This window comes from Sphaeramia orbicularis, chromosome 19, assembly GCF_902148855.1.
Source record: "Sphaeramia orbicularis chromosome 19, fSphaOr1.1, whole genome shotgun sequence".
NCBI classification, from domain to species: Eukaryota; Metazoa; Chordata; class Actinopteri; order Kurtiformes; family Apogonidae; genus Sphaeramia; species Sphaeramia orbicularis.
The window spans coordinates 15,990,760-16,006,014 of NC_043975.1; the positions used below are offsets into that span (position 1 = coordinate 15,990,760).

The window sequence follows — 15,255 nt, forward strand, 5'->3', positions numbered from 1 at the left end:
CTTGTTTTTTCCACTCACCCTCCGATCTCAGTGAAATGCTAATTAAACAAGCTTCATTAAATCACATTTCACTTCTTCTCTGTTGGATTTTGCTGAGGGGACATAAGGCTTAAAATAACTCTTTTTTTTTTTTTTAATCCCCCCCACCCCTTCCTTTCCATTTATTAAAAATGCTGATTTGTCCGTGGATGAAAGCCTACAGGTTTGAATAAAAGCGTTGCCTACAGAGGCCTAACGCAAACAAGGACGCCTCCAGAAAACCATCAAAATGCAAATAGGATTGTGTTCAAGTAAATCTGCCTGACCCGTTAACAGAGCTCCCACATTATCTTCTATTCTGATCTCGGCGCCATCAGCCAGTCGTGTACAGAGCGGAGAGGGATTTCGGATTTTCTTTTTTGCCTCAACTAACAAGAGCCCCGCATTTAAGGAACAGTGGAAGTGTGTCAATGTGTTGTCTAATTGCCGCGGTACAGTAGCGCCACCGGCCAATCCATTTCAAACAGCTGACATGAAAAAGAGCAGATTGTCGATGAGACGAGCGCAAGGCATCATTAGGCGCTCTTGCTTTGATCAAGTGAATTTTCACTTAATTACCAACATTTACATTCACACCGTGGACATACTGTGGCTAACGTAACTGTGCTGCTCATTACTCCCGGAAAAGTCGGCCATACAGCTTTAAGGAACCTGCAGTAACTGTATACAATGTGCCGAGCCGGCCATTAACTCTGACCGGCAATGACAGCTTAGAGCTACAGCCACAATGATCAACAGAGTGGAACAAGAATGAAACAACACCTCGTCTACTCGTCAAGTTAAGGGTCCGCACAACAAAGACCGTCATTTACATTAAAAGGGGAAAATACACCCTAAAATGCCTCTTTTGTGCTTTTCCTTTGATTTTATGAGGCTGCCTGTGGATGTAGAACATAAATGAGTCTGTCTAAGTGAAAAAAACCCAAAACAAAACACAAAAAAAAAGAAAGCAAAGTCGCTCCCTTGAGGACAGCATCAAGACATAATTCCTGGTGCTTGATGATAAATGGATGTATGCTCCAATCAAACCGTTTAAGACCTAGCAATTCAATGAGGAGTTAAGACTTGTTCTTCTGAATTGTAGACGAGAAAGGTACTATTATGTTAGCTCTAAAGCCTCTGGAAATTCTTGTCCTTAAATAGTGAAAATGCATCATAATATCAAAGCGGAGCGTCTCATTAAGTGTTCTGAAAAATCTGAGTGGAAATAAACACTCATAAGTGTAAGAAAACCTAGTCCAAAAACGGCTTGTTTTGCTGTTTGACCCATAAAGACCCAGTGCTACTTTTGTGGCACTTCCCAAATTATTTTTTTTCTTGGTATCTTTAACCTTTCTTATGTGATTTATGACCCTTTTACTTGAACATATTGCTCTGTATTTAGCATTTTTAGGTATATAAATAAGTTTCCTATATTTAACTTACTGATCATGTTCATGTTTATTAAAGCTTAAAGTTGAGGATTATTATATCAAAAACCAGAGAAAACTGAAGAAAAAGTATGTTTTTCTGCAAAATATATCATGAACTGAACATAAAATAAGTGTATCCATCTAATGTCATTTACCAAACTAAATGGGTCTTACTGGTGAATCAATGTTGTAGAAGATGACGATGTTTCCATGTTCACTGTGGAGCATCTGAACGTCCAAACGGGTCATATCTGATGACCATGAAAAGATGACAAACTGTATTTTACACCAATTATTTACATGGATTGATAGGATTAATGGATCAACAGGTATTAAACATTTCAGATCAGTAAATCGTTTTGGTCTTTATGGGTGAAGCTGTTTCTCAAGACGGTGTAGGTGTGGTCGATCACGTTTTGATGGACATCTTATTAGCTTGTACCATCTATGGAGGTTAAACAAGTAAATTAAATCCAGAAGTTATATAATCAGTTACATATTAAATATCCATTACAGTTTTTGGAATGGCAGGGTCATGTAATATGTGGTGAGTGCAGTGTTATTGAGAACAAAGCCATGAGTCAAAATAAATGTTTGTTTCACAGTGGTTGCATTCTAAACCACTGGGATTCATTTTGTTACAGCAGTTGTCTGTATACAGGGTTTCTGCGGGTATCAGCAAATCTATTTTAATGGTTTTTAATGCCACTTTAAACAAATATAATGCCCATGTCCAACTGTAGATACAGTTTTATATATAATTTTATGATAGTTTAACCAGGTTCTGAATAGTTCCTCCTCCAATCACTTCTGCTGAAATTTGCATTTTCCCATTTTTCCGACATTTGCTAATTTTCCCTCCGCTCTTTCACCACGGCATGAGCACGCTCACAGCACATTGCTTTCCATGCATTCGCTGTTGTGACTTTGCGCATCGGCCATAAACAATAGCCAATTAAAGGGTTCCGACTGTCAATCATCACACTATACTTTTCATCAAAATTATTAAATGTTCATATAATCAAAATAAATCGTGAACAACAATGCTTTTTTTTCCATCACGTGTATTTCTCTGGACATCAAATTTAATGCTTTTTAATACAATTTAAAGCCTTTATTTTTACAAAATCTATTTAATGACTTTTAATGCTTTTTAATGACCCGCAGAAATCCTGGTAAAATAAACCTAAGTCAGTATCAGAAAGTTGACAAAAACATTAATACTTTGACTTTGTACGGAACCAAATTCTAATCCTTTGCTATATTATGTACCTGTATATGATGCTAAACTGCATCGTTAGCAGACTTTTATGTATTTATGTTTCCTGAGGCTTTAACAACTACACCTGAGGCAACATTGAATGGACCTGTCTAAAATTACATCAGAGGTGAGTGTATGAAATATTCTGCCTTTCCTGTCTGTCTGTGAAGCTGTACTTTAATAGAATTACAAGAATTTAAACTGTTTTCCTCTTTTAACTTGAAAATATTGGTAAAAAATTTAGACTCACACCACTAACTATTTGCTTTTCATAACAGCGGCAGAATCATTCATAAAATTGCAGATGTTAATGTTAGTGGCATTTTAAGAATTTTCAGAGATTTCTCACCAACAACAAAGGGAGAAAATGGACTGGAGAATGGACTTTGTGGTGCATGATAAGCAGTGCAGAGACAAGAAGCTGCTTATATGATTGACTGTGAAGGTTTGAAGGTTGAACTTAGACTTTTTTTTAACTTCAGGAAGACTGCAAAAAAAAAAAATCTACCCTGTCAAAGGCAGTGCACCAAACAAAACTGAACAATATTTCAAAACCAAAAAGGGTGCTGTTTAAGCCACTGTTTGTACTTGTGTTAGGGTTGTGTTTCTCTCTTTTGCACAAAATGACAAAATGAAAACAACCAAAAAGCTGTACTAAAGGAAAAATCAAAACAAATTTCTGCAAAGTAAAGTTTAAGTGCATTTAAGACTTGACAACAAAGATAGAATTGTAAATTTAAGTAAGGCTGTTAAAAATGCATGCCATCACTTCCTCCTGCTGTGCAAAAGTCAAGTCAAAACATTGCAGTTGAATGTTAAATTGTGGATTTCGATCCCTCTCCTTGACATATTTTGCAATCACAACTCACATTCCTGTGGTGGTGAATTTTGACAGTGACTGGTTATTATAGCTGTCAATTATACCAAGTTATAACCCATTTAGTGTTAACTGAGTAACTTACTGTAATTTAATGAACTGTAAATAAGTGTTTAAAAAGTTCTCAGGAAGACAAAGAGGATTGTTGAATGGCCTCTAGGTACATCCAGTCACAGCTCATCCACATGCCTGTCTGACTGCACAACTAAATAATGAACAAATGACTTCCTCCAATTATTGAACATAGTGCAAAAAGCTACAAAAACTGAAAAATATTTGCTCTATTTAATGCATCACTAAAAGTCACCTAAACCCGCACAAATTTTAGTCCCATTCAGGCGTCAAGGTTCAGACTATACAGTCCCCTGGGGGCCACTGATCCAGTATATATTGACCTCACAGTAGCTGCTGCATAGATCTACAGAAATATGACCCTGAAAACAAGGCTGGAGTTTATTTTTGTCCATTAGCAAATCAAGGAGTTGTTTTTACCAGGAATGACAATGTAAATATATCTGTAAATAACATGATAATTATGGAGTTTGATCAAGCAAAAGTCAACATCAACATGAAAGAGTAAATTTGTACACATCATTTATCAAGTGGGCTCATATTTTAGCTAAAGATCTCTATTTTACGGAATTGTTATCCTTTTAAAAATACCACTTGTAGTAAAAAAGTTACAACTGATTTTATTGATTGTACTTTTTACACCAAAGCCATAGCTCAAATTTGACGCTAAAAATTATATCTAACAAATTAGAAAATGTATTCAATCTGTTGATTATATAGATGATTAAGTTTCAGGTATTAGATTATTTTGAGAATATTATTGATATTTATGAGTTTGAACATTTGTCCACATGTTACCACAAAAATACCAATTTTTAATTTTTAAGTTACTTATAATTCGGATATTTGAGCGAAACTTTCAGAAAGTAATGATCTTTTGATACATTTTGGGTGATGCATATAATAGTAAAGAGTCATCCACGTGTTACTATGGCAGCCTGTCCACGTGTTACCACATTCTCATGTCAATAAAAGAGACTTTTCAAAATTTTACACCAAAATTTATTTTCAGCATAGTTGAACATAATATCTACAAGGTTTTGTCCTACTTGATATCAATTTCTGCCGAGAACCGCATTGAATGTTTGCGTAAAGATTAAAAAATTGATGTCCGTTTCAAGTCCTCATGTTACCGCGCAGTAATTTGACATTTTTCACCTAAAAATTTTATCTCCCCAAATTTTGTTATACATAATGTTAAAGTGGTTATAAATACCTATTCAAATATGTATAATACTTGCATATAAGTTACTCTTCTTATAGTACAGGGTGGGGAAGCAAAATTTACAATATTTTGAGGCAGGGATTGAAAGACAGTGTATGACCAATTAGTTTATTGAAAGTCATGAGAATTTATTTGCCACAAGAAAATTGACATAATAGAAAATGTTTTTATTCTATGTGTTCTCCTTCTTTCTCAATAACTGCCTTCACACGCTTCCTGAAACTTGCGCAAGTGTTCCTCAAATATTCGGGTGACAACTTCTCCCATTCTTCTTTAATAGTATCTTCCAGACTTTCTCGTAATAGTTTTGCTCATAGTCATTCTCTTCTTTCCATTATAAACAGTCTTTATGGACCCTCCAACTATTTTTGAAATCTCCTTTGGTGTGACGAGTGCATTCAGCAAATCACACACTCTTTGACGTTTGCTTTCCTGATTACTCATATGGGCAAAAGTTTCTGAAAAGGTATGGATAATAGTGTTAGGTATGATTATGACATCAATATATGTTTGGTTTCAAAACAATTGACGTAGTGCCTGCTGAGAAAAAAACAACTAAATGTTCATTGTAAATTTTGCTTCCCCACCCTGTATATTGCTTGTTTTCTCTGATATTTACGGTTTTCCAGCAATGGGGATATGGCACCCCGAACAGGAGACCAAAGGAAATTTTAGCAAGTACATAAAGTACATAGGATGCACCCTAGTTGTATTTAGACATTTACATGTGTAAATAATTGTATACATTTAAGGTAGATTACAAATTATCTGTTTTATGAGTTCACAAAGGTTTTGAGTGTGCAGCTCTTTCACTATGTCTCAGTCTACTGTGATGTCTACTCTGATCACATTCCCAGTGTTTGCAAACCCATTTCACAGACTTGTCTCTGATGGAATATATGGCTGCAATTTAGTGAAGGAATTTCGATTTGACTCTTTTGGTTTTTCATGGCACATTCACAAAGTGCAGGCACAAACTGAGTCAGCAGCAGGGGATAGTGAAGTGAGGGTGGAAACTAATGAAAACTAGGGGAGATCAATTGCTTGATTAAAAGCAAACTGTTTCAGTAGCGTGTCTCTTCTTCTATTACTACTTAGATTATTTTGATATTGGGAATTAATTTAAAGCAAACTTTTGGTTCGTTTTCTGTTGAGTCTTTTCCACGGACTGATTTAAGGAGTTGTAACTCATACATGACTTCTTATTCCTTTAACATCCACTATTTTCATGGAATTGTATCATTTAAAGGTGGAGTGCGAGATGTTTCCCTGGAGCATTTTTTACCATACTGCTTAAAATCTCCTTCACACCCCAATCACAACCAATTAATTAAATGCTCTAACACAAAAATAAATAAATGTAGTCACCCGTGGAACGGACAGGACTGAAAAAACACCATCCAATCATTTTGAGCGCCCAATCAGAACGTTTAAATGGTGATATGTCTGTCAAACTCAACTGCCATTTGTCCCTCCCCCCTCTGCGCGTACCCCTCTTCGTGCATGAATCGTGCGTTCTCAGAGGTTTGGAGCAACGAAGCCAGAGCCAGAGCTTGGCTATATTAGCTATATTAGGTTCACCGGCAAACTGTTTTGTCACTAACATAAATCTCTAGGAAATGTAACGTTAGCCAGATTGGTATGAACTGGGGCTGTTCTGTAAGAGCGGGGGTCTTGGAGGAGACTGAATGAGGTATGCATGGATCGGGGTCGGGGCTGGAACCAGGGCCGCTGGAGCCACCGGAGCCGGGGCCGTTGGAGTGCAACGCTCGTGAACCCTCGGGAACGAGCGTTGGATGTGCCAGTACTCTGGAGGCGTGGCTTTGGGGGGATGTCTGAAGAAAGGGGTTTGGACTTTTGAATTGAGTGAGTGAGATTGAGAAGTAATTGAGCGACACGGTGGTGCAGTGGTTAGCACTCGTGCTTCACAGCAAGAAGGTCCTGGGTTCGATTCCAACACCAGTCAATGGGGGTGGGATCTTTCTGTGTGGAGTTTGCATGTTCTCTCTAGGTCTGTGTGGGTTCTCTCTGGGTACTCCGGCTTCCTCCCACCATCCAAAGACATACCCTGATAGGTTAACTGATGAATCTAAATTGCCCATAGGTGTGAATGTGAGAGTGATTATCTGTGTTAGCCCTGCAATGAACTGGTGACATGTCCAGGGTGTACCCCGCCTTCGCCCCTAAGTAGCAGGAATAGGTGCCAAGCGACCCCCGTGACCCTAGTGAGGATAAAGCGGGTTCAGAAAATGAATGAATATTTTCAAAATGTAGCTTGCTTGAACCGTTCTTCTAAGATCTTGTACCCCGCCTTTAAGTGTGGCGCCGGTGACACAAAAAATGAATCACCTCTCTTTGCACTTCTGTTTTATCTTATATTCTCATAACTGCGTGAACAGACAAAAACAAGCCCACAGCTGCACATTATGACACAATTTGCCATACACTGAACAAGTCTCCTTACATTCAGGACCCAAGACCCAATTATCACACATCCACTTAGTTTGTAGTTAATCAAAGGCGCTAGCTGATTGTTTTGAAATCAAAAAGCCCGGACCTAAAGCCTCCTGTGATGTTTCAAGACAGATGCCGTTTTCATGCAGACGTGTAGCGGTAAGAAAATTGCAAATGACGAGCGAGAGCGCTACACTTGGCTTCTGGAGGCCCCTGACTCCTCTGACTGTTTCTTTTAATTAGACCTGTTCAAAGCAGACAGAGCAGAGAAACTCAAAGAGTCCAACGTGGAACGAGTGTTTGTTCCCTGATAGCACCTGATGACTGTGACAGATTCCTCTTTTATGTCTGCTCAGGTTCACTTTTACATCTCTGCCACATATCAGATTAAAAGAGATTGCTCAGTCTAACTAAATAGCTGGCTTCTCTCTCTTGTAGTGCTTCCCTCTGCTTCCAAAGATACGCCGACTTCCTCACCTTCAGTTGTTCCAGGTCAGGTCTCTCCATGCTGACCACGGCGGCCAGCAGCTGGTCCTCCAGACCGTCTCTGGTCACTGTGAAATTGATCAAGGTGCACTGGGCCTGCAGCTCCGGCTGGTAATGAGGGTTGGCCAGTTTGGTGTGCAGAATGAGGCGAAAACTGGGGTTGTACTCACACTCCTTATCTCCAATCTTTATGTATCTGTTCGGGCAAATGATAATCAGGGATTCTTCAATAATGCGGCGGAATAAATGGAAGCACAGATTGAAAACGAATTACAATAAAACCCATGTTCCTATTTAAACCAATTACCAATTCAGTCTGACCAAATTCCCTCTCTTACTGAGTCTAGTGCTGAATAATAAATGGCCCACAGTTGCCACTTTGTGGTCGTATCCCTCCATGAACCAATCCAGTTGCAGATCACATTTATTTTGGTTAGGAAAATTCAATACTTCATCATTATTTGATCCTATTACTCATATTCATGACGGCTTAACAGGGAAGCTCTGATTTCTGCTCCTTTGACAAAAACAGAAACAGCCCTATTTTCAAAGTTAAATTCCCTCAAATGTTTGTATAAAATCATAATTTGTGCTGGAATCAAATTTAACCTAGATTTAGAGTGATACTACACTGAGGTTTGAGACATAAAAAGATACATTTTAATCTTAATTTTAAGATAGCTTTAATGTTTGGGGTAATGCAACTTAATTTTAAAGGGGTCATATTTTGCTAAACCCACGTTTATTAGTCTTTGGTTCATTTATTTGTGCATTTGGACCCTAATAGTTAATAAAGTTTGAATTTAAACCCTCCAGGTGCTGCAAAGCTGTCTTTATATTCATTCCAGCAAAAATTGAGTGGATTTCCACAACCTGTTTTAATTCTTTCTAAATTTGTTACGTCTATAACTAGTTACATTACGACATTTGCACATATAAGGTCAAGACTTCCGACGCACATTTCTCAGAGTAATTGTTTATCAGCAGCAGTGGTTGTAGTCCATACTGAAAATATGTCCAAACTTCAAGTCGATTACCTAAAATGTTCAGTTGTTGGTTGTATTAATGAACACAAGTAGCTGAACTGGACAGAGCAGCACAGTCAACAACCTGGAGGGGGTGGGGCATGAAGTGGCTCATTTGTACTTAACCCTAAAATGCCAAACGTATCATATTTGATACATGAGTTTTTAAGTCCTCTTCGTGATCAGTGTGATATTCTTTTTCTTGCTAAACCTGATGTATACAATTAGATACATGCAATACATAGATAATCCACCAGGGGGGAGGAATTCATTCACCAGAGGCCATTCCAATGACACTACAAGACTGTCAATAATGAGGAAGGAGGCGGAACTTTGCCAATTTTGAAAAGGAATTACCACTTTGTTAGACATGTTTGTGTTATATTATGATTTTGTTTTTTAAAAAATAATAATATTTGAGAACTGAGATCCGATGTATAAAATATGATACAAAATTGAAACTCACACATGGAAATTGATATTTGAAAATATTTTTTTTTGGTTGTTCAGAAGAACTGATAAAGGCTCCAGTTTCAAAGAACTGGAATTTTCGGTCAGTGATTTAATGGTTCAGGCTTTACAGGATTAAAGGGCCAGCACTCAAAATGACCTTTCTAGTGTCATTACTTAGAAATATTGTGAAGATGGACCTTTGGAGTTTAATTAATGAAGAATTCAGACCCAAGCATAGCATTTACAGTTTATGTAGACCACAGGGAAATGTTTTAAAATGCAAAATTCCATTTAAAAATGCAAAATATCACTCCTGTAAAGCATGTTTTTATCAGGGTTTAAAATAAGTCCTTGTTGGTACAACTTGAGCATCCACAATAAGAGTAGTGCTGCAGCTGAATTTCAGCCAGTATCCAGTACTATGACCATATCCCCTTACCTGCCCTTTTTAATGGTTTCTCTTCCTAACAGAGGTCCCAGAACAGGATCCAAGGTCTCTTCTAGGTTCTCTATCAGAACCACGTCACCTGCTGACAGAGCTCTCTCTATGGCATCCAGGTACCTGTCAGGCAGAAGCAGCAGGAGTCATTCTTATCCAGACTATATCCCAACTTGACTATATATACATTCAGCTATAAATCTGGTTACCCTTTCTGTCCTATTCGGATGACCTGCAGGCTCTCGCTGTATTTGTTCTTGATCCACTTAATGCCCTGAAGCTGTGGGTCCACCATGAGGGGCCAGCGCTGGCAGGAAGTGAGAATAGTGGCGTTTTCAGTGGACATCCTGTCTGCAGGAAGCCCCTCATTCTGCCACGTAGCGATGTCGGCGTCGTCTGTCATCATGGTCAAAGGGTCCAGGTCAGGGGTCGCTGGGATGGGAACCTTCAAATTATAGCAATGAGGAGATGATATATGAATAACGTTAACCACTTTAATGGACAGAAGGAAAACCTGAAGCCAAGGGTCATGATAGGATTTAATTTTTCAGTATCTAATGGGAAGGTCTGACCACTTAATAGGTGATAATGATTATAGATTAAATATTAAAAGTAATTGTCATATTTTATTCTCACATGTACGTATAGTGCAGCTTCTATGTAGATGTATCAAGTTTGACATCTCATCTTCGACAGATCTTTTACTATAAAGCAGCATAACAGAACCCATTTTCATCTTGCACTTAAATGATAGATTTATATTTTTTCTAGGGATTTAACGCCTAGTATGAACAGGGAATTACAGGTCGAACAATGTGATTCAGTGCTCATATGCGCCCCAGAGCTGAACTTGACTGACTTATTTAGTAATGGAAAATTATTGTGCGGATTTCATCTTGTGGCCTGAATAACATAATGATCCTTTAAAGAAAAGGCAGAGACCAATGGCTGCAAAACAGTCTGCCAAACAGAAGCCCTTTAAGGCAGGCTTAGTGTTTATTTTAAAGTGACTGCTTTTTGGTAGGATGGGTTACTTTTACATTACATAATCTAACCTGACCTAATGTTTATACAACGAGCTGTACAGCCTTTAATTAATCAGAAGCAAGAAGGGATCCTCACCCCAATACAATGGCATAGACAAAAGCTTTATTTCACCCTAGAACACCAAACGCTTTTGGCTAGTATAGTTCATTTCTCAAGTTGTGGTTAAAAAGTTACATCAACAAAGCCAAGATGATTTTGAGGATTTTGTAATACAAATATGTTATGAGGTTATGAAGGGCTACACTGATCAGCCATAACATTTTGACCACTGACAGGTGAAATGGTAATATTGTTGATTGTATCAATATAAAAAGGCGGAAAAAAATTATAAGACCACCCTTGTTTGTTTTAATGCCTGATACAACTAAAGGTACATTTGTTTGGACAAATATAATGATAACAACAAAAATAGCTTATAAGAGTTTAATTTCAGAGCTGATATCTATCCATTTTCCATGTTTTCTTGATAATAACCAAAATCACTTCAGTTCTTACATCAATATCTATGGCACTGTACTGTCAAAAACAGTGGTTTTAGGCATTCCATGTTTTCTTTTCTGTCTGTTTTAGTCATATGATACACACAGGAGCTAGTACTTGATTGCATTACCATTGTTTGTGATGACTTTTGATGGTCTAATAATTTTTTCTACGACTGAATATGCACCACGGCAGGTGAACATTTAGTCCTCAAAGTTGATATGTTGGAAGCAGTAAAATGGGCTGCATAAGTTTTAAGCAACTTTTTGATGTTTTTTTGTTTTATTTCCAGTCAGCAGTACTTAGTACCATAACAAAATATCAAAAGGTAAAGCAGATTACAACCCAAATAACAAAACAAAATTACAACCTGCCTTCTTTTATGTAGGTCCTCCTTTTGTTTCCAAAAAGCTCTGACTTGAGACATGGACCTCAGAAGACCTCTAAAGTTGTGCTCCTGTATTTCAGACGTTAATATCAGATCTTTTAAGACCCATAAATTGTGACATGGGGACCTCCACAGATTGAATTTGTTTGTTCATCAAATCCCACAGATTCTTATTTGGACCAAACAGGTTATTCCTTCTCTGGATTACTTTGGTAGGTACTAACCACTGGGAAGACCCAACAGGACCTGCAGCTTCGGAAATGTATCAACTCCAAGGTCACTTACTGTCTAAAATATGAATTGAAGGGGTCATATTTTGCTGAACTCACTTTTATTAGTCTTTGGTACATTTATTTGTCTATTTGGGGATGCTAATAGTTTAAAACGTTTGAATTTGAACCCTCCAGGTGCTGCAAAGCTATCTTTATATTCATTCCGGCAAAAATCGAGTGGGTTTCTATTACATATTTAATTCCTGCTTAATTTGTTGCGTCTATAACTAGTTACGTCATGAAATTTGCACATATAAGGTCAAGACTTCTGACGAACATTTCTCTGAGTACGACATAATTGTTTGTCAGCAGCAGCGGTTGTAGTCCAAACTGAAAATATGTCCAAACTTCGAACCGATTACCTAAAATGTTCAGTTGTTGGTTGTATTAACGAACACATGTCACTGAACAGGACAGAGTGCACCATCAACAATTCGGAGGGCATTGGCTTATTTGCATTTAAAGGGCCAGCACTCAAAACGACCTATCTGGTGTCATTACTCAGAAATAGGGTTGAAGATGGACCTGTGGAGTTGAATTAATGAAGAATTCAGACCCAAGCAGAGCATTTACAGTTTACAAAGACTACAGGGAAATGTTTTAAAATGCATAATTCCATTTTTTAAAAAAAAAGCAAAATATCACTCCTTTTATCAGTCAACAGTTTTACTACTTGACTTCTCATTGGTCAAAATGCCATGCCTGGTTGGTCTTTTTATACAGTCTTTGGTTTTAGTCATTCACCTTGAACTGTTTCCTCGATGTGTATTAAAATAAGACTAAACCCACCTTCAGCTGACTGAGGTAAGGCCTCCACAGGTTGTCCATGAGCTGGATCCTGTAGTGTTTTGTGAAATAGCCCAGGTAGGAGATGAAGGCGGTGATGAGGAGGACGTCCCCGCAAAGACTCCTCTCCTGCTTCTTAAAGTTCTCTACAGCCTCGGCCCAACGTACGTTCTCCGACGCCAGACCTCCCACCTGAAAAAAAAAACAAAAAACAGGCAGATTCATTTCTGAGGACAAGTCGTCTGCATTAATCGAGATTTACCACTGAATCGTGGACATGCAGAAGGCTCCGCAACAACATCGCCTTCGCTTCCTCCGAGTCGTTTTTTATTAGGTTTTCATCTCCTTTATCACCACTCTGCTCGTGTACCAACACCCGTACTCTTTACTGCAGCAATGAACCAATTTCCCTTCAGGGATCAATAAAGTTCACCTTAATATCTTATCTCCTCCAATCTGAGAGGCCCTGTACTTCAATACACTGTAACTTCTCACAATACATCACAGACGCACTGTACACTTCAGCACAATGACTGCATTTGCATTGATATTTGTGATTGACTAGCAAAATACCACAACTTCTGGTGTCAGGCCTTTTGGAATCTTCCTTTGAATAATTTACATTACCATACTAACAGTGTCAACACTCATCTTTTTGTTTTGCTGCTGTCAGCGGGGGATTTACACACCAGCAGATGAGGTTGGGATTTATGTATGTGTGTAGGAAGAGTGTCTAAACATATGTGCAAATAGGAAAAGACACGCACGCTAACAAGCAAGAGATAAAAATAGTCTTTGCGTATATTGAGTTTAGATAGTTATACATTTAAAATGCAGTAGGTGATTGAAATAAAATAATGGACAGCAGTCTGAGTGTTATTTTGAGTGGATTTATACGAGCTGTGTGGAAGATAAAGCCCCTTTAGCACATTGTACCCAAAGTTGAGTTTTTATTTGAGTGCCCAGTAAAACAGAACCATCACATTTATCATTCAGCGGAAAATTGTTTGCGGTCACTGCCTGTATAAAGTGTTCAACCGTAGTGTATATAGACTCTCTGAAATTCCGTCTCAGAGGCTCTATTAAACTGCAAACACCTTCAGCTTGGTTTGTCTCCCTTTATTTTTAAGTCCTCTTACATCTATCAGGTCAGAGTTATATATTAGGGTTATATCTGAGCCATGTTTGAACTGATGTAGTTTAGGTTTTAGCCACGTGTTTGTGCTGAAACTAGAAAACACATGTAACCCATGGGTCAAAGCAAAAAGTCTATGAGGATTAAGGAAACATGGGAAGCAGTACTGCTATTTTTGAACTTTAAAGATGCAGCGTTTCATGTTTTTTTTTTAAGTGCCACCAGTCAAAAATTCCTTTGAATGTCAATACACTGTAATAAAAGTGGTGTGAGAGGACAAAAAGACATCTGCATCTACTTCTTTCCTGTCTTTTCACGCTGTAGAAAATAGTCACAGACACGGAGGCTAATTATGTGATTGTCAGCTGTATTTACGGATGGGAATCGATAAGAATTTAACGATTCTGATTCCATTATCGATATTGCTTATCGATCCGATTCCTTATCAATTCTCTTATCGATTCTCATTGGGTGAGTGAATAAAAGAGTACAAATGGGTGTGTTTGCGTTAAGTGTCTTTTATATTTCCATCTCTGCACAGAAAATATAACATATACAGTATGTACAAACAATAATAACAGATGACGATGGGCCCAGTTTGGGGGGGGCACGTACAGTGAAAGTGAAACTAAAGGCGCTTTACTAATTCCTCTATTGCTGCATTTCCACTATGTGGAACCAGTTCGACTCGGCTCGGCTCAGCTCGTCTCCTGTTGTTGTGCACCTCATTTCCTTTCCCCTACCTTCGGAAACTTGTATTTGAGGGGGTACGACATTTGTTGCCCACACCGGAACTGGAACTGGGCCCGGATGTCGGCCTGGTGTTCACTCTGCCACTAGATTCAAAAGCGTCGCTAAGTAGCATATCAAATACGTGTCATTCCTGTAAATGAATCACATGCTGTGGACAAATGTTTGAGCAGATTGGAGGGATTCCACCCTTTTGAAGACATGGAAGCTTTGACAGTGTTCCTGGTGGACTTGGTGTCGTCTTTTTAGACCATTTCTGCCTCAACGCCATGTTGGCTACGTTCTGACCAAAACAATGCAGCGTACACATGACGTCATCGCGCATGCGCAACGAAGGCGGAATCAATAAGTAAAATCGTTAAGCAGGCAGGCAAATGATTCCAAGGAATCGAGCTACTGGGATCCGGTTCTCAAAAAAGAATCAGTTCTCGATTCCCATCCCTAGCTGTATTTACCAGTCACTGATCATATTCAATCAGGCACAACTTGGACACGATTCTACTCCAAATGGAATCTTGGACAAGTAGCTTCAGTTTTCCATAACAGCAGGAAAAAGCAACATATTATGCTGCGTTTCCACTATGTGGTACTGGCTCCACTCTGCCTTTTTGCATTTCCATTATGTACCTGAAATCTGGTACCCGGTACAATTTT

At 38.4% G+C, this 15,255-nt stretch overlaps 1 protein-coding gene across 1 annotated transcript in view; it reads right to left on the minus strand.

The window, feature by feature from the left end:
* dnah9 (dynein, axonemal, heavy chain 9) overlaps nucleotides 1–15,255 on the minus strand; it is a 344,949-nt gene that overhangs the window by 80,082 nt on the left and 249,612 nt on the right. Inside the window, exons 60-63 of the mRNA XM_030122326.1 lie at nucleotides 12,720–12,908; nucleotides 9,953–10,188; nucleotides 9,744–9,866; nucleotides 7,818–8,022 (exon numbers count right to left, since the gene is read on the minus strand). Of these exons, the coding sequence (XP_029978186.1) occupies nucleotides 7,818–8,022; nucleotides 9,744–9,866; nucleotides 9,953–10,188; nucleotides 12,720–12,908 (753 nt within the window). The remainder of the gene's footprint in view (nucleotides 1–7,817; nucleotides 8,023–9,743; nucleotides 9,867–9,952; nucleotides 10,189–12,719; nucleotides 12,909–15,255) is intronic.